Source organism: Lachancea lanzarotensis, scaffold LALA0S01 (assembly GCF_000938715.1).
Source record: "Lachancea lanzarotensis genome assembly LALA0, scaffold LALA0S01, whole genome shotgun sequence".
NCBI lineage: Eukaryota > Fungi > Ascomycota > Saccharomycetes > Saccharomycetales > Saccharomycetaceae > Lachancea > Lachancea lanzarotensis.
Window position 1 is genome coordinate 973,318 of NW_019212879.1, and position 19,309 is coordinate 992,626.

The 19,309-nt window shown below is 43.1% G+C and overlaps 7 protein-coding genes across 7 annotated transcripts; 3 read left to right on the top strand and 4 right to left on the bottom strand.

Moving 5' to 3' along the window:
* Positions 1 to 58: 58 nt before the first annotated feature.
* SMC6 (LALA0S01e10682g1_1) lies at positions 59 to 3,370 on the bottom strand (the record flags this gene model as incomplete). The annotated part of the gene is made up of 1 exon (XM_022774591.1): positions 59 to 3,370. The coding sequence occupies one exon, from the start codon at positions 3,368 to 3,370 to the stop codon at positions 59 to 61; it is 3,312 nt and encodes a 1,103-aa protein (XP_022626673.1).
* Positions 3,371 to 5,487: 2,117 nt separating this feature from the next.
* Positions 5,488 to 8,130, top strand: NAM2 (LALA0S01e10704g1_1; the record flags this gene model as incomplete). Its single annotated transcript, XM_022774592.1, has 1 exon — positions 5,488 to 8,130. The coding sequence occupies one exon, from the start codon at positions 5,488 to 5,490 to the stop codon at positions 8,128 to 8,130; it is 2,643 nt and encodes an 880-aa protein (XP_022626674.1).
* A 209-nt stretch (positions 8,131 to 8,339) lies between these two features.
* On the bottom strand, positions 8,340 to 10,364 carry CTF3 (LALA0S01e10726g1_1; the record flags this gene model as incomplete). Its single annotated transcript, XM_022774593.1, has 1 exon — positions 8,340 to 10,364. One exon carries the CDS (start codon positions 10,362 to 10,364, stop codon positions 8,340 to 8,342), a length of 2,025 nt encoding a protein of 674 aa, XP_022626675.1.
* Positions 10,365 to 10,577: 213 nt separating this feature from the next.
* Positions 10,578 to 11,930, bottom strand: CSR1 (LALA0S01e10748g1_1; the record flags this gene model as incomplete). The annotated part of the gene is made up of 1 exon (XM_022774594.1): positions 10,578 to 11,930. The coding sequence occupies one exon, from the start codon at positions 11,928 to 11,930 to the stop codon at positions 10,578 to 10,580; it is 1,353 nt and encodes a 450-aa protein (XP_022626676.1).
* Positions 11,931 to 12,609: 679 nt separating this feature from the next.
* LALA0_S01e10770g (LALA0S01e10770g1_1) lies at positions 12,610 to 14,463 on the top strand (the record flags this gene model as incomplete). The annotated part of the gene is made up of 1 exon (XM_022774595.1): positions 12,610 to 14,463. The coding sequence occupies one exon, from the start codon at positions 12,610 to 12,612 to the stop codon at positions 14,461 to 14,463; it is 1,854 nt and encodes a 617-aa protein (XP_022626677.1).
* Positions 14,464 to 15,666: 1,203 nt separating this feature from the next.
* MBP1 (LALA0S01e10792g1_1) lies at positions 15,667 to 17,949 on the top strand (the record flags this gene model as incomplete). Its single annotated transcript, XM_022774596.1, has 1 exon — positions 15,667 to 17,949. The coding sequence occupies one exon, from the start codon at positions 15,667 to 15,669 to the stop codon at positions 17,947 to 17,949; it is 2,283 nt and encodes a 760-aa protein (XP_022626678.1).
* A 141-nt stretch (positions 17,950 to 18,090) lies between these two features.
* Positions 18,091 to 19,176, bottom strand: PSA1 (LALA0S01e10814g1_1; the record flags this gene model as incomplete). The annotated part of the gene is made up of 1 exon (XM_022774597.1): positions 18,091 to 19,176. The coding sequence occupies one exon, from the start codon at positions 19,174 to 19,176 to the stop codon at positions 18,091 to 18,093; it is 1,086 nt and encodes a 361-aa protein (XP_022626679.1).
* Positions 19,177 to 19,309: the final 133 nt, after the last annotated feature.

Sequence of the window (19,309 nt, forward strand, 5' to 3'; positions counted from 1 at the left end):
CTTGTATACACATTTAAGTCAGTGTCACCGAGCGTGAAGTACGTTACGGATGTTATCTTCAACCTCTGCGTCTCTCAGGATCATTCATTTTATGAATGCAGATCCCGGGGTCATCAAGATCAGCAATTTTGCCGATATCCTGTGGTGTAATTATAATAGTTTGGGTCCTCTCATCACTAGAGTATTTTGATATAATCAGCTTCGTACCTATCTGGCGATTGACTTGGTCCATGAAAACGTCAAACTCGTCTAACGCAATCACTCTTGACCGCATTGGTCTCCAAGTAGCAAGTAATAATGAAGTCTGAGCAAAAGATTTTTCCCCGCCGGAGAACGTGTCTACGTTACGTGGACTATTATCGTTTGGCGTTTTCATGAACATGTTCAGAACTTTTTTATCAAAATCATAGCTGAGACCGCCAGAGAAATTTCTCCTTTGTAACGACTCTTTAAAATCAACATCTGCGGTGAAGCATGTATCAGATCTTGCAAGATCGAATGACTGCAACCGCTTTCTCAAAGATTCGTTGAGGCATATAATAACTCTATCGACTTCCACATATTTTTTTTCCGCGTCCTCGTATTTCAATTTGGCTTTTTCAAACAGTTCTAGCACTTGGTCTTGCGCCAGCCCAACGCGATGCTCGGCATTTTGAATCTGGCGAGAAATTCTTTCAATTTCTGTATTCGTCTCATCTTTTGTTGAAGGCATTCCTGACCCGAAAGCGGTTTCTCTAGGACAAAAGAGGGTTGCGTTTGATATTTGCCGCTCAATTCCAACCCGGAATTCCTCTTGCGCTTTTTCAGTTTCTTTCGATTTTTGTACGTATTCATGAATCTGCTGAGTGTAAGATGGAACATCCTCGCGCAGTTTCGAGAGTTTTGAATTTCTCTGAGCGCAGAAACTTTTCAAATCTTTCAGGGAATTTTCGGAAGTCTCTACCTGGGCCTTGGATTCGCTCAAGTCTCTCCTCAGGTTTTGTGCTCTCTCGCTTATAGCTTCTAGTTTGGCGTTGATATCAGTAACAGTCAACAAATAACTAGATATAGCGTCTTCGTAGGTTCGCTTTTCGACTTGAATTTGTTCAATGGCTCCCATGTCAATTTCTCTTTCTAATTCGATCCGCAACGCTCCCTCCCGTCTACTCAGCTCTGAAGTCAAGGACCTCAAAGATGATATTTTGGCCTCTATTTCGCTTTTTTGTTTTCGTCTTTCTCTGAGCACGCAATCATTCTGTTGAACTACTTCATTCAGCTGCCTCTCTTCCTCAATTATCAAGCTTTTTAGAAGCGCTATATCGTCTTCTGACGAACTTTGAGTCATCATCTTCAGCGGACCCTCATATTGTAAGGAGTTTACGCTAGTTGCTGAGAGAAAGTTCACAAATCTGTCAGCTTTCACCCATGACAAGGCACGTTTCGCGTTGGTATTTCTCGGCGAATAAAGAAGATTTCGAGCCTCTGTCTTGTCCTTGATCAGGAGTACTTTTTCTATGTTGTTAAAATCCACCAACACAAACTGAGTACCCTCAGAAAACTCTAAAGCATCTATTATGGTCGGATGGTTGACCTTAGGTCTTCCTCCACTGTAGTCAAATGTTGTGGGCCGCCGTGTTATGATGCTTGGGTGTTTTCTTTGGGGCAAGTGTGCTCTGAAAATCTCCCTCAAGATTTGATTGTCCTTGGCATTAGAGACTATGAAAGCTCCGAGGCTATTACCAAGATATGCCTGAATGCATTTTGCCCATTCTCGAAACTCTGCCTTGACTGTTAAGTAGGCACCTAGTGGTCCGATCGGAGGAGTGGAGAAGTGATGCTCCCGGCGCTTCATTTCTCTAACAACTTGATCCATCTTGGGGTCAAAATTGGATAAAAAGTTCTGTTTGCCCGCTACGTAACCGTTTAATTCTTTCTTTTTGGAATATATGCTTTTCTTCCTGTCAAGCAGATCTTTTTCTTGGGCTGATTTTAAGTCTTCTTCTTCTTCATTCATGACTCGCAGTGATTTGTTGTAGTGGGCGAGCTTTTCGTTTGCTACTGATATTTCAACCGTCAAACTATTCATCTCTTGTTTTATCCCCTCTTTGTCGCCACCCGTCTGCCTCCTCAATTGCTCCTCAAGATTAGCTATGCTGGCAGCACAATGATCGATCTTGGTTCGAGCTTCGTCCACCATAGCATTTGTTTCCGAACGGTTGCGTTTGTGAACTTCATATTCTAGCTTCATCTGATTCATTTTTGACCTCACATCTTCGAATAGTTGTTTGTCATCCTGTAGCTTAGTCTGCGCCTTGAGAAGGGCTTCTTCTGAAGCAGACTGGTCAGAAGTGTAGCGCTCAATTTTGTTTTCCGTTTGTGTTTTCTTCATTTGCAACTCAATGATCTTGTCTTGAAATTCGTTGTAATTTTGACCTAGCTTTTGAAGCGAATCCTCATTCTCTACAACGCTAAGCCAAAGCAATTTTCCCTGCAAGACTTTCTTCCGCCTGCCCAAATCGCGGCTTGCGTGTAGCTCCTTCATTAAACGTCTCGAGTCTTGATATTCTTGTCGCAGTAGCTTTACGTTCTTGGCGTGGAATAATAAATGGTCTTGAGCCTTTGTAGCGGTTTCCACAGCCTGATGCAAGTTGGCTTCAATATCTTCAATTAGGGTTCCTCGCATAAAATGTTTGTACTTATCTGCCGGTGTGCTGGCCGTTAGGAAGGACCTTGCAGCGTCTTGTGATAAGAAACACATTGGATTCATAACTGGAATGGCAAAGTAATCTGCGATGGTTTGCAGATCACGTCTCTTGGTGGACACGACGCCATGGTCACCCCTAATGGCAAAAGTTGCCGCCCCATCTTTTTTGATGGTCCTGATAATTGTTATTTCCGTACCATATGTTTCCGGATCGTAGACACCAAAACCTTCATTATTCAATACAATTTCAACTCTTGCCGTGGAACATCCTTCCCTAATAAACTCTTTCAAATTTGTACCACGATTAGTATCTGTGGCCTTGGCTCCGAGCCCTATAGTTATGGCAGTTAAAATGGCGCTTTTACCACTCCCATTGCTCCCAACAATGAAATTGAGTTTACTGCCAAGCTCAAGATGGAAGTTTTCGTGACACATGAAATTGCGGAGCTTGACGCGTTTGATATACCCTGGGAAATGCCAGCTGGACATTGATGAGCCATCAGTACCATCCACTTGCTGTGACCGCTGGGTTTGGGTCATAGGTGCATAGTTTCGAGCTCGCTTTTTTGTTCCGCCGGTTCCGGTAGGAGTTACTAATTGCGTGGGAAACGAGTCGCCATCGAAAGAACTTGACGTTCGTGGACGTTTCCTAGCGTTTAAAGACTCTCCTAAACCTACCAAAGCCATCTCTTGGAGTTGTTAGACCGGATATCAAAGCGATGAGATGCCCTGGATCAATGTCAACAACAGTTCAATATAAACACCATATATATACATGTATAATGTCTAACGCGCCGCGAGTACTGGTACTCGCAAAGTATTCCTGGAGATCATGTGATCCAAACTGTTTCCTATATATTAACAAGCATTAACTACTATGCTTCTCCAGTTATTGTTTGGCGTGCGAAGGTCTTCTTTAGCTTATTGTTCTACGAGTATTATTTAAACCATTAACGTATCTATTTTAGACATTGAAATTAATATTTTGGTGTGAAATTGAACTTTGGGTACATAAGGTTATGTCAATGAATTCGAAAAGGAAGTTTACAAATGATGGCAAGGCACCGGGATTGACAAGAGTATATTTTTGAGTAGCCAGGGCCTTTCTGCTTATTACCTTTCAATGGCGTAAATGTTAGATTCTGTTTTTACGTAACGCGTCAAAGCCATCTAAAAGCGATTAAAGCAACGTGACTCGGTGACAGTCAAAAACTTTCAGAAAGAGTAAAGAAAATGGGACAACCACGAGTACATAATAATACATACAATCAGTTTTTGAGCTTCATTTATGCAATGATTAAGATGGCAGTCTTCCTGTGATGATAGGTTGAGATCGGAAAAGCCAGATCTAGATCACTTTTACCCAATGCGACGCTGACACCTTACCACGTGACTCTATAATCTAGGTGTCTCAATGCTCACATTCCACACTCCAGTAGGAGTCTTCTGTACAATATTGGTTCTTCAAGCTTTTCCTTAGAGACTAAACCATATTTCAGTCGCATCTCAGCCGTCTTTGCCAATTGTTCTCTTAGGCCTGACTTTTTCTGAGCACCAGTCGAAGGCCCTGACCACGCCGACTCGACTTGCAAGCACCAGCCTGCTCTCTCTACTTCTCTTTGTGAGAATGGTGATTGATTGGTCAAAACAATCTGTGCTGCGCGGTCTTGCTAAAGAGCGAGAGACTGACAGTTGTTCAAAACTAATTGCAGACACCAACTCAATTACGATTGATGTCTGACATGATTGGCTGGCTATGCTACAGGGTGTAGATCCAGAAGCTCGTGCTTGTAATATTTAGATTTTCAACCATTTTCCGAGGTTCTAAAGGTCCAATATTGATTAACGACGCATCTAGCCGTCATTATAATATCACCAGCCATCAGTTGTGAATGAAATTAGCAATAGACACAGCTAACAGCTTTAAGAACAGCCACCTGTTGTTTTTTTCGTAAAGCCATCTCTAACTAGTCAGCACTGACGCTCTCAGTCGTCCAATTGTTTCTGTCATCTTTGTTCAAGATTGAGAGCATGAAACTCACTTGTTAAATTAAGCTTATAGTCGTCTATTTCATTCATGAATTATCGCTGGTGATCGTTTATCGTGCTTAATTGTAGTCATCCATATTCGCAACAGATCGCTGTCGCCCTCAAGCATGCCTCCGATATTCACAATTGATCGCTGATACTTTGGATTGCGCAAAAAAATTGATACCCGTATCTACCATTCCCAATTGATCACTGCTGCTCTCAAATGCTCTAAAAAGCTTATAGCTCTCTCTTCTTTTCACAACTGACAGCTGTCGGTCTGAAATGTTCTTCTATGCTTATAGCTCTCCAATCGCGAATAATAACCGACGCTTGCAATACTTGGATTATGCCAGTCGCTATATCTGCTAGCCAAAGCCAGTATATGACGCTCTGAGTTGTCCAACTTTGGTTACTTCATTATCGACTATCCACAGCCGATGGCTGGCGTTCCCAGTTGTGTAGCTATGCTTATAGCCATCATAAGCTTGTCCCAAGTGACAGATCATTCATTATTCAAGCAAAGTTCGAATAAACATCATGAATTCCTGTATGTTCCTCTAATGTTCACAAAACATCACTAACGGCTCAATTGGTTTGTCAAAAAACTTGCTTTGATCTAAGTTTCTCTATTGTTCTTGAATTTTGAGCCTGAGTTCTCAGGATATTGTCGAATTAGTAGTAGTTTACTGAAAAATCAAACCGGTCTTGAATTCACTCAAAACTTACTCGACTTAATTCCTGAAGAATCGTCCTCTCGATCCAATATTACATTCATGCGTGTCTCACATCAATGTTGGAAATGGCTGCGACGGTTTTATGGGACTGTACCGCCTGAAGAAGTCAATCTTGTAGAAATAGGTCAGAAATGGAAATCCAAGGTCTTGAGAGGTCCAACAGTACAAAATGTCACTGAAAAGAAGAAAAAATACATTTTGTCTATGTTTCCATATCCTTCAGGATCACTTCATATCGGCCATTTAAGAGTATACACCATTACGGACGCTTTGAATCGATTTTACAAATTGAATGGATATCAAGTTTTGCATCCGATGGGATGGGATGCTTTTGGACTACCAGCCGAAAATGCAGCCATCGAACGCCAAATAGGTCCCGCTTCATGGACCCAACAGAACATCGCTAAAATGAAGCAACAGCTGAATTCAATGCTGGCCAATTTCGATTGGGATCGCGAAGTAACCACTTGCAGTCCTGATTACTATAAATTCACACAAAAGATCTTTTTAGAGCTTCATAAGCACGGTTTGGCCTACCAAAAAGATGCAGAGATCAATTGGGATCCTGTAGATCAGACTGTTTTGGCAAACGAGCAAGTAGACTCCCAAGGAAGATCGTGGAGATCGGGCGCGGTAGTAGAAAAGCGAAAGTTGAAGCAATGGTTCTTGGGTATAACTAAATTTGCACACAGCTTACAGAAGGATCTACAATTACTCGATGAGTGGCCTCAAAATGTCAAAACAATGCAGAAAAACTGGATCGGAGAGTCCTATGGAACCGAGGTTAAATTTCCATTGTCCCAGAAAGATTCTGGTCAAATAACGGTTTTCACGACAAGAGTAGAAACTGTATTCAGTGTACAGTACATCGCATTAGCCACAAAACATCCATTGGTGGAGAAGGCAGCACTTTCTGATCCAGGACTGAAAAATTTCTTGAAACATGCAGAGTCCTTACCGGAAGACTCTAAAGAGGGTTATCTTCTGAACAGCATTCACGCACAACATCCACTCCTATCTGCTTCTAAAAAAGAGGTGCCAGTCTTTGTGGCACCCTACGTACTTAGCACTTACGGTCATGGTGCTGTTATGGGGTGTCCTGCTCATGACCAGCGCGATTTCACATTTTGGAAGCATAACATGCCCAAAATCGAGATGAGACCCACTGTCGTACCAAAAAATGACAGTCCTGCAGCTCTGAGGGAACTTCCTTATGTGGGTAAATCAGGCGTTATAAATTGCCCCGGTTCCGACTTCGACGGCATGGACACGCAGGTTGCTTCACAAGCCATAGCCACAGCGCTAGAACAGAAAGGAATGGGAAAGGCGACTGTGACTTACAAGCTGAGAGATTGGCTGATAAGTCGCCAAAGATTTTGGGGTGCCCCAATCCCAATCATTCATTGTGACGATTGTGGATCCGTTCCTGTCCCGGAACAAGACCTACCGGTAAGGCTACCAGCGGTTGGTAGTTTGGCAGGCAAGGGTAGCTCATTGAAAACTATGCATGAGTTCGTGAACACGACTTGTCCTTCTTGTGGCTCCCCTGCCAAGAGAGAAACTGACACTATGGACACTTTTATGGACAGTTCTTGGTATTTTTTCCGCTACACTGATCCCAAAAACACAGAAAAACCCTTTGGCTTTGATGTTGCATCAAAAAATCTCCCTGTTGATCTTTATATTGGAGGAATCGAGCACGCAATTCTGCATTTGCTTTACTCGCGGTTCATTTCCAAATTCTTGGCTTCTGTTGGAAAGTGGGGTGACAAGTTAGGAAATGGCGAGCCATTCAAGAAACTTGTTACTCAAGGTATGGTACACGGGAGAACATTAATCGATCCTGAAACTGGGCGTTTTTTGAAATCAGATGAGGTTACATCAATTGAGGGCGATGACCTCATTATCAAGGCAACGGGACAGAAACCATCAGTTGCCTACGAGAAGATGTCAAAATCCAAGTACAACGGTGCCGATCCTGACCTGTGCATACAAACACATGGTGCTGACGCAACACGGGCTCATATCCTTTTTCAAGCTCCAATTAGCGAGATTTTGAGTTGGGACGAAGCTAAGATTGTTGGTGTCGAGCGCTGGCTACACAAAGTGATTAAGCTCACTCGTAAAAGTGCTATAAAAGATTCGGCGGTCAACGATATGAAAGCACCAACTGCGAGCGACCACGAGATTTGTTTTTTCAATGATGTTCAAAAGCTTCTAAAAAGTATAACGTTTTCTTTCACAGAGTCTTTGTCACTGAATACCGTTGTATCTGACTACATGAAACTTACGAACCTGATTGAGAATGCCCACCACTCTAAGCTTATCAATTCGACACTATTGACCAAATCACTGAAAATCTTAATAACGTCGATGTACCCCATAACACCGACAGTAGCCGAGGAGGCTTTTTCCATTCTTTCTGGGAGCAAAAGCAATGGATGGAATCTATATGTCTGGCCGGAGGCGGAAGCTATAAAAGAGTCCGAGCTTGTGAACTATCAAGTTGTTATTAATGGTAAGATGCGCTTCACTCATAACGCGGCCACTTCTTTCATCAACGACAAAGATTCAGCAATAAAGACCCTACTTTCTTCAAAGGACGGTCAGAAATACCTATCCGGGAAATCTATCAAAAGAGTCATTATGAGAAACAAGGTAATAAGTTTTGTTGTCAACTAGTTGACAACTGAGCATGCATGTAAATAACTAGTAATTGCGAGTCACAGAACTCACACCTCAAGCATTCTTTTCAACTTACTACTATTCCTTTCTGCATAAGTTCATGTTTTGGCGTGTACTGAGCGTGATGTCTCCGGGTTGGCGAAGATAAGAATTCTGCAGCGAGTCCAGTAACTCAAGTCTGGTTGCATCTCTTGCCTAAGACGAAATCAAGATGAACCGCTATCTGTGATATCGTGCAAATAAATATACAAGAATTTCGCAATTCCGCCGTATGCATCATGATGTCTTAATTTGCCAAGTATCGCAAGCTTTAGTTCATGAAAAGAAGAAATCGTATCCAACCAATCTCCAGGGTGAGCCTGTGTGAAATCCGAATACGACTTTTCGCTTAACCTTTGATTGAAGTGAACTCTACTGGTTAGTGCATCCTCTAGGCCCTCAAGGGCGACTCGGGCAGGGAAAGCAAGCGCTGGTATATTTAAAATACCGAACATCAATTCCAATTCTGCATTTGGGAGATCTGAACCTGGTACTTCTAAAATGCGTCTTATAAAATCTTCGGGGATTTTAAATGTAGGTAGACCGTGCCCTAGCTTGTTCCGCCAGAGATAATTGATGAGATCAAGAATACTTTTGTTGCGCGCTTCGGCTATCGACTTTTCATCACATAGCCCTTTCATCACAGATTTAGACGAAAGGTAGGAGCAAACGGTGTTTAGCACAACAGGATCAGAGGATATCATCATCGAGTCTAATGCCGCTTGTGGCAGAAGGCATATCTCAAAGAACCTCTTGTCATTATCATAGCATGCCAACTCGCATAATACTATCACTAGAAGCCTCGAGGTGGTAGTCAAATGTCTGTTACCAATGTGCTTTGATGAGTGTTCAGCAATGCAGGATATGATAAACTTAAGAAGACGGAAGATTTCCGGATTAATCTGCCGCCTCTTGTTCAGTACATGAATTCGATACAATAGGGTTCTGCACCTGTTATAGAAATGTCCTGTCTCGAAATTTGGGGCTAGTCTAAGACCTTTCAGCTTTTCAAGGCTGTCCAATTCAGGTGTACCCGTTTTATGAAGCATAAATTCTCTAAGGTCGTCAATCCAGCTGATGTTTGAAATATGTTGTAATGTAGAAGGTTGTGGGTTTAGCAATTCGGCAACCAACAGCGGCCTGATAATGGACTGGCGGTAGCTCACCATATTAGCATGAATTGAAGCCGTATAAAATTTCAGTCTGGTCCATTCTGACACGCGACTCCAAAACTTGTGGTGGGGATCTAAGGTAGCGAGAAAAACGAGAGAGCTTTCATCACTATTTCTGAACAGCTCCTCCAGGTCGTTTGGTAACGTAAGGAGTTCAAATGAGGCTGCCAGTCGTTCAAGCGTGCCAATATTATGGACTGCAATCTTGGTTAATGATTTTCTCTTAATGGAGGGGATATCTTGCTGTGAACAATTGGCTAATTGGTTGTCGAGTTCTTGCACTAAGTTCTGAAGAGTTGATTGGGAAACTCCATGTGAGTGTTCAACTATAGATGCCCATTTCGACATAAATTCCAAGTCCCAGACTTGACGCTTAAGCGTGTTGAGCCTTCGCTTGTTGCAGTTCAAATGCTCGATTGCATCGTTGATTTGTCTGTTAGGCACTAGACAGTGAAACTTCTCCAGAAGTAGAGTAGCGCAAGCTTTTGCATTTGAATACCCAGTGTTGTCGGCTATCTTGGTGATTAATTGCATGCGCCATGGTTTCACGAGCGGCTTCGTGGTTGACCAAAAGAGCAGATAAGTTATCCACTGCTGTAGGTAGTCTAGTTGCCACAACTGAAGCCAGTGTGAATAAGTATCTTCGAAAACAGTGACATCTTGCATGTAAATGTAAACGTGAACAAGCCATTGGCATAGTTCCGTTTGCAATGCCCTTGGAGTTTCTGATTTATTTGGGGTGGATAGCGATCTTACTCCAAGACGTCTGAGAATTGCGTAAATGGTAGACCTCGGAACCTTGCCATTTGGTAGAAGAGCATCTTTTATCAGCAGAATCTTTGTTGAGATCGATATAGATAAAGTTTCGCACAAAAACCCAATTATGGCATCGAGGTTAAGTGTTGAGATGCCCTCTTTGATGACATGAGTCTTTATTTTAGTTAAAAGTTCATGAATCTGATCCGTTCGAAGACTTTTGTTATCGATTAGCACACGAAAGCAGTCGTCAGCTATCCCCATTCATGAATGAACCGGCAGTTGATAGTATCTAGTGAATTTTGTAGACTGGCAAGGCAAATCTTAAATTCTTGAAATTTAGCTAATATTACTCGCTCTTAAAACATAGGATAACTTACCCAGTTACATTACAGATATTTCAGGATATACTGTCTAGATACTCGTCTATCGTGTATAAAGTCTCATGGACGACCTTTTAGAACTTCCTGGCGTTCACTAGACTTTTAGCGTTCCATTAACGTCGTAAGTTGACCTTGATCTAATGTACGGATCAAGTTGTCTGTAGTTCTCCGTAAGTTCTTGACTAATGGAGATTTTGGCTTTTAGCCATTTTGCAGAAGTCTCATCGTCGGAACTTTCAATCCAATTTTTCGTGGCATCAATGAAGGAATCAATGATTGTTTTACGCTCTTTCAAGAGTTTGTCACGCGTTTCCGTGTCCTTGAGCTTGGCATCTGCGGACTCCTCGGGTTTCACGAATGTATCGTAATCATAGTCGTCATCACCACCCAAATACTTTGGAATGTAGTTATTGGGCACATATTTGGCAAGATCGTCAGTACTTTTGGTGAAAACAATCTTTGACGCAACGACAGGATCCAGCCAGTTTTTAATAATATTCCAAATTGGTGGGAAGATCCAAGGCGCCTTGTGAATGAAAAGGTGGCCCAAACATTCAGGGTAGTGCGCCTCAAAACAGCTGATGAGATATTGCACGGGGGCATAGTCCATGTTGGACATCGAGAAGCCGGTCAAATCGAAAAGAATTGTGGCAGAATCCACAGGCTCCTTGAGAAACATTCTAGCTTGTTCGATGATCAGCAAACAGTACTTTTTCATCTCTTCCTCCGTCTGGTCGCTGGAATGGTGCAATTTAGGCCTTACAACCACCACGGGACGACCCTTGAGGTCGAACCCATGCAATGTAGCCTTGCACAGCTCTATATTTTTGATGTACCCGGTTTCGTCGTTTTTGTAAGCTTCTAATTCACCACCACGAATGATCGCATCGGGATGGCTTTCCTTCAGTCTCCAGTGAAGGGTGTGAGCGATCATCCCAAGAGCTTTATCCGTGTCCCATTTACGGGCTCGAAGAAATCGCAAGATCAAGTTGTCTGGATAGTCGGTACGTAGCATATCCCAGAAATTCTCGCTGACTTCATCTGCCTTCAAATCCTTCAGTGCTGTGTGGATCATGCCAGCTGGATACATTTGCTCGACACTTTCTGCGGAACGACGGGACGTGAATGATCCGTTTCTTACTCTATCACTTGAGGCCTTGGAGTTTTCTGAATTGCTCGAGCCTTTGCGAAATTTGCCAAACAGCTTGCTAGCTGCTTTTTTACCAGGTTTCGAATTCTGTTTTTCTTCTTTGGACGCATTGGAAGTACCACTGCCATTTCCAGCCGCACCAGCACCCGTGGACGCAGTTCCGGCTCCATTGAGCACCTTTTCGCTCTGCACTGCAATGCCCCAATGCTGGAAAAGATGAGCCCATACTTGTTTGAGATGCAGCTGTTCGCTAGCGGAGAGCGTTTGAACCCGACCCTTGGGGATTTCAACAGTCATTGTTCAAGTAAAAGTTCAATTACTCGCAGTTGTCACAGTTGTGTATATCTTTCTAACCTTGTGAACAAACGTTAAACCGTTGGGCCAACAGCTCGTACATTACTCAACATAGAGGGCTTTACAGAAAATTGAGGTTTCTTATACTAGTGTTATACCAGGTGAAATTTTGAAAAAGTTCAAATATTGTTGTCTCCTTTGAAGATCGAACAGAAGATGAAGCAAAGGGTAGACCACTACACCATTGATACAAAACGTCTACAGTGATCAAAATGTCTTTTTTAGCCATAAGTATACTTCTTTCAAGAAGGAAACACGAAGGACTCGAACCCATGCCACAATTCCTGAATTGTGACCATTGAACTACAAAGCTCATTCGTACTAAGCGATACACTTTTTACATACCCAGGTATGTCAAAAGTGTCACGACCAAGCTTTACAAACTAATTACCGCACTCGTTTCTTTTCGTAAAAAAGACATTAGTAGTCAGTCATTTCAACCAAGATGACTCGCATTGACGCATTGACATCCACACTTATATAGAAGCTTCAACGTCAGTCTGTCGGGTTCTTTTCAAGTACTGTTTATCACCTCTGTCTTTTAGCATTGCTACAAATACCTAAGTATATATATACAAACAAGTGGCTATTTCAGCATACCAAAACATCTGACCCATCCGCCATGGTTCAGCAAGACATTGTAGAGACTACAGTGATAAAAAAACAAGAAACCGATTCTTGGCAAGAACGGTTTCTGTACTTAAAACACAGCGAATACCATGCGTCGACGGGCATCGCAGGGATTCTAACGGTCCCCACGTCGTTGCAGTTCGAGTCTATGGCGGAAAAAACGGCGCATGAATCGCAATACGGACTCCCACTGCATAAACTGGTGCTGCTGTGTCACGGCCACTCAGCACATAAAAACACGGTTTACATGCCACTGCTGGCTCGAAAACTAGCTGACATTGGTTACTATGTGTTGCGGATTGATTTTCGCAGTATGGGAGACTCTGAGCCCAACAGAGACAGTCATGTTGGACGCACGATTGCCCAAGACTGCGAAGACATCGAAACAGTGTACCAGTGGGTTCAAACTCAGCAATGTGGTAAGCTGGCGGGTCATCAGCTTGTGCTTGACACCATCGTGGCTCATTCCCGCGGTGTGATGTCCATGTTTGAGTTTGCTCGTTCGCGGTTCGTCCCAAATCTGGTGAACGCTTGTGGACGGTATGTGGCCCACGGTCTGGTGGAAAAATCCCTGAAGCGAAACCCCAATTGGGACCGTGACGGCGGATTCAATTGTACAATTCTTCGCCATGGTAAAATGCAAGAGGTGTGGATCCCTAAAGCAGAAACTATGAGCGCTGCAACGGTGGATACGTCCAAATTTGCAGAAATTGATTCAAGGACCTCCGTGATGTCCATCTACGGGTCTAAAGACTCGATCATCCCGCTCAGCGCTCTGGCCCAGTATTCCAACTTGTTCGAAGGTCGTCATACTGCAGAACTAGTTATGTACGCAGACCATAATTTCTACGGTCTTCCAGAAGACCCCAACGTTGACCAATTACCTCTTCGTAAGGGGCTGGTCAATTACAACGTCAAAACCGTTGAGCGTATTGCGTCTTTCCTTGCACCTGAGCAACAAATGCAAAGGTTCTATAAAACTACGTTCTCAATACAGGACGCTGCAAATCCTTCGAGAACGTTTGCCCGTTGGTGTTTACCCCACGATTTTTCCCACATTTCGAATTTTCGCGATGTGGGGGGCTACGAAACTAGCGATGGTCATCGGGTAAAGCCACGTATTCTTTTCAGATCTGCAAATCCTGTAGATGCCTCGACAGAAGGGTTCCGGTATCTTACTGAAGATTTAAAGATTTCAAAGGTATTTGATCTACGTTTGGCAAAAGAAATTGAAGACAACGGGGCCATTGCTGGCGTTGATGTGGTGAATCTTCCTTTCAACGACCAAAAAGTTGCAGACCCAGAGGACATGTCACTGGTGTACAGAGGAATGTTTTTGTCACCACTCACTTTCCCACAGGCCTACATGGTGATGTTGAAAAATAGTACTGCAGCAGTAGCACACTTTTTCCATTACATCATCGAAGGTCGGTGTGATCGTTCGCATGCGGCTCTAATACATTGTGCAGGCGGTAAGGACCGCACCGGAATTCTGACAATGCTAGTTTTGGGTCTTTTAGGTGTCGACGATGACACAATTGCCAGAGATTATGAGCTCACTACCATTGGGCCGAAGTCCGAAATGAAATTGTACAAGGCGCTTGAAGAACGCGGTGATGGGTTTTACAAGCTTCTGGACTCTGAAAAATTGGCAAAGGAATACAACGCTACTCCTGAATCAATGTGCCGTAATTTGATTTCGTCAAGATATGAGGCAATGCGATTATTTTTGGATGCTTTCAGAAACAAATACAGCTCTTTCGAGAATTACTTCCGGGCGACGGTAAAGTTATCGACACAAGACATTAGATATTTCAGGGATGCATTGCTGGAGCAAAAGGTATAGTGCTTTTTCCAGCACATAAGGGACACATTTGAGTTCGGAATTGGAACCGAAGGGTATATTTATATGGGGCGAAAAGCATGTAGTTGGAGGTGTTTACGATAAATAAACATAACTTATCATTGCAAGCGATATACGGGCAACAGAAACATTTGACCAGGGGGTATTGTGTGACTTAAGAGATTTTCGTAACTTGATGGCAGGTTTAAGAAATAACGCAAAATATGAGACGCCAGTGAGAGGATTCAGTAAAGCGAGTCTACTGCCAGATAAAGTCAGAGTAAATAGGAGCGGATTCGACTAGTGAAAAATAAAAATTTCATTTTCTCTATTCTAAAGAGGGTCTCTTTGGAATCAAGCGTTCCAATGCTGTTCTATATGAAAGGCGAATTACTGAGAAAATCTACGATAGCTTACAATCTTGTGCGCATGCAGAGATTGAAGGGTTGTCTGTAATCGATAGGTAGACAATCCACACATAATACTGCTCTACTTTTTTGAAATTTCCCATCTTCTTTAGCGATGTGCGTCCCACTTTATTACATTATTACCTTTCTGACACTAGCGAGTCCTATTTTGAAAGTGAGAAAAGAACAGAATTGTTTACAAGTCTAACAGTGCAGTTTCAAGGTGAACCACCAGTTCAACGAATTGATATCTCATCCCGTTCGATTCTCACTGTGAAACACAAAGCTTGTTCAAACCTGGCAGGGTTTCTCGACTATTGAAGAAAAACTAAAACTAACAGACAAGATTCCTCGACAAATGAGTAGGATTAGCTCACATCATTGTGAGACATCCATCAAACATAAACAATCATCTTGCAACAGGTCTTATCCGTCTTTGAACTCATCTTGAAACTTTTTGACGGAAAACGAGACCGTCGAACGTGACAAACAAACCCTTAGTAGGTTTGATGAATGGAGCATCTCAAGAAATGAGTTACATGTAGCCAAACTTGACCAGTAAAAGAATCGACTATAAGAATCAATTGAGCATCTTCCAGGCAACACTCCCAATTTCTTATAAGATTCTGGGCAAAGATAATAAGAAGCTGGTATCCTTTGCGTTCATCCTGTTTTTCATAAGCGTCTTTATTCACCGTTGACGTTACTTTATAGAAAATTGGGAAAATTGACACTGGAAAAGTTGTTGAGCCTGGAAGCAAGAACATCATCAAGGGGACTGAACTAACATCTGTCTCAGATGTCAGCAGATCAGATTTATTCTGCCAAATATTCTGGCGTCGATGTTTATGAGTTTATACATCCTACGGGATCCATAATGAAGAGGAAAACCGACGACTGGGTCAACGCTACACATATCTTAAAAGCGGCAAAGTTCGCCAAAGCCAAGAGAACTCGCATACTGGAAAAAGAAGTGATCAAGGACACCCACGAAAAGGTGCAAGGTGGATTCGGAAAGTATCAGGGGACTTGGGTGCCTCTCACCATTGCAAGAGCACTTGCAGATAAATTCGATGTTTTGGACGAGCTCAAACCACTATTCGACTACACGCAATTAGAAGGTTCTGCTTCGCCTCCAAGAGCCCCAAAACATCACCATGCTTCACGGACGGATTCAGGCCGCAAAAAAGCTGTCAGAACCAGTTCTACAATTTCAAATACTGCTGCACACTCTAACTCTTCAACCGGGACCCCAACTGAAGCCACAACGCCGAAAAATGTACCGAAAAAACGCGGCAGACCACCATCGAAAAAAAATAAGAACCTGGGTGGCAGCGTTTTGGAGAGGTCCCAGAGCGATATGACTTTCCCACGTCCTGCAATCCCACTTTCGTCTATCTCATCTAAAAGATTGCCCTCTATACAAAGTCCGCTTCAAAGAACAACAAGTTTAGATCCGACAATAATGCGGGAACAAGACACTCCGCCGCAACACTTCAAGGAACAGGACATCGACGACGGTCTTTCGAGTGACATAGAACGTTCTGAAGCTGTCACAAAAGTAGAAGGAGCTCAATCTTCCTCATCTTCGCTCCCGACTTCACCGAGTGGTCTGTCAGACGACAATACCTTTGACCAACGCACAGGTCCCGGCTTGAGTGGTCGTGACGAACTGGGAAGCACCACTTCTCCTCTTTCGACCATGATACCTCGCTTCAACAGCCAGTCCTTCAACAGCCAAACCTCGGATATTAATACCAAAGTAAATGGATATTTGTCCAAACTAGTGGATTATTTTGTGTCTAGTGACATGCACTCTGAAGAAACCGCACCTTCGGAGCTTTTATATCCTCCTCAAAACAGTGCTCCTTATATTGACGCTTGGATAGACCACGAACATCATACAGCATTCCACTGGGCTTGTGCCATGGGGAATTACGCGATAGTAGAGGCTCTTTATAATGCGGGCGCTAATACGCGCGCCGTTAATCTCCAAGGGGAAAATCCTTTGATTCGGTGCTCTACATTTCATAACTCATTCACCAGGCGTACCTACCCTCGAATACTTCAGCTTTTGAATGAAACCATATTTGACGTTGACTCGAAACTACAAACTGTAGTACATCACATTGTGCAGCGCAAATCGTCGACTCCATCTGCTGTGTTCTACTTGGATGTCCTGCTGTCGAAACTCAAAGATATGTCACCGCAATATCGAATAGAACATCTTATAAATGCTCAGGATCAAGAAGGTGACACTGCAGTTCACATAGCTGCTCGCAATGGAGACAGTAAATTTTTCGAACGGTTGATGCAGCAAGGAGGACTATCCACAATCAAAAACTCAAAAGGTTTAACAGCAACGGAGCTTATGAATCAGACTATACTCTCGTCACAACCGTCTTCTGCTTCAAATGGCAGGTTCAAGCAAGCGCTTACTCCGTTGTCTCCCTCGGAGTTCTTCATGTATCCTTCACAAACTGCTACGAGGCTAAGCCGCGGCATACCCGAAGTGGTTAGCGCGATGAAGGAAATGATCGACTCTTATAACAGATTACATCAAAGCAGGGACGCCGATATAATAAATCTCGAAAAGACACTCAAGGGTATGGTGAAAACAATTTCCAACGTTAACTTGAAAACTTCAGAAGCTTTAGAAGCCGATGACTACCATCGGAGTCCAAATATGGAGGACCTCTTATCGGCACGCACCCAAGAAACTCAGGAGTTACAGATCCAATTGAATCATATTGAAAAAGAAATGTTCAACAGACTTGAAAGACGTCAAGCTAAGCAGTTAGCGAAGCTGGTCCAAGATCAAGAGAGCGAGATTACACAGCATGCCGAGGAACATAGTCAAACTGACAAAACAGAACAATTGAAGCTGGCCCTTCAGTTGTCTCAAATGCAAATGAAAAGGCGAATCATGTTGTCGGAAAGCATGAGGGTCATTGGTGATAATTCCAAGATCTACAAGTACCGTAAAATGATTTCGCATGGAACTGAGATCGATATTACGGATGTAGACCAATCTCTTGACGTGATATTAACTAGTCTAGACAATAATGGTATAGACGTGTAACTTTAAGCAAATTGTAATAATAACAAGTACACAGGAGTTAGAACCGAAGTAGTTACATTAACCTAAAACAAACATTAAATTGTAAACAAGATGTATTTACGGGATAAAAATTCATGAACAATCGACTTCTTTGAGATCGATTTACATGATAATAGCTTCCTTAGGAACGTTGGCGGAAATGGACTTGTGAGGTAGAACCTTACCACCGTTAACGTAAACTTCGTCCTTAACTTCGACATCGTCACCAAGAACGGTGACACCCTCAAGTCTTGCCCACTTACCAACAGTAGAGTTCCAGCCGACAATGGTGGACTTGACCAAAGCGTGGTCCTTGATGTGAGAGTTTTTCAAAACAACGGATCTGGTGATTCTGACACCGTCACCGATAGTGACGTTAGGGCCAATAACCACATCTGGACCAATCTTAGCACTGGCTGAGATTTTGGCAGATGGGTCGACAAGAACGTTACCAACGATGTTGTTACCCTTGGCCACGGATTGTGGACATCTCCTGGACAAAGAGTTTAGGTAAAGCACGGTACCGGACAAGAAGTCCTTGGGTTGACCAACGTCCATCCAGTATCCTTCAAGGTCGAAAGAGTACAAAGACTTCTGCTCGACCAAAATTGGGAAAGTTTCCTTTTCAATGGAAGTGGGCTTCAAGTCGATAAGGTCAATCACCTCTGGGTTCAAAATGTACAAACCGGCGTTGATTCTGTTACCAACAAACTCGACAGGCTTTTCGACAAAACGGTCGATCAAGTTTGGGGTAGCAATGTCATGGACAATGACACCGTACTTAGAAGGCTCGTCGACCTTGGTGGCGACGATGGTACCTTTACCACCGTGGGCCTTGTGGAAGTCAGCCAGCTCTTGGAAAGGGTAGTCACAGATGACGTCTGAGTTTAGCACGAAGAAGGGCGATTTGTCCTTTTTCAACACTTGTTCAGCGAGTTTCAACGGACCAGCCGTGCCCAAAGGTTCAGTTTCCACCGAGAAAGTGATGTTGACGCCGTATTCCTTTTCGTATTTTTGCAAAGTTTCAACCATAACTTCTGGTCTGTAGTTGACGGCCAAAACGATGTCTGTGACGCCTGCGGCGGCCAAAGCCTCGATCTGGTGAAGAATCATAGGTCTGTTACCGAATTCCACCAATGGCTTGGGGACCGTTAAAGTCAATGGTCTCAATCTGGTACCGTAACCTCCGACTAGAATTAGACCTTTCATCTTGCAATATAGAAGAGAATGGTAGGGTATATAAAGATAACGAGTGTTGTTGGAAGGCCAAAAAGCGAACTGAACTAAACTGTTTGTGAAGAGCTCAAAGTCAGACTATAGAGTGCTATCTAAACTTGTCAAA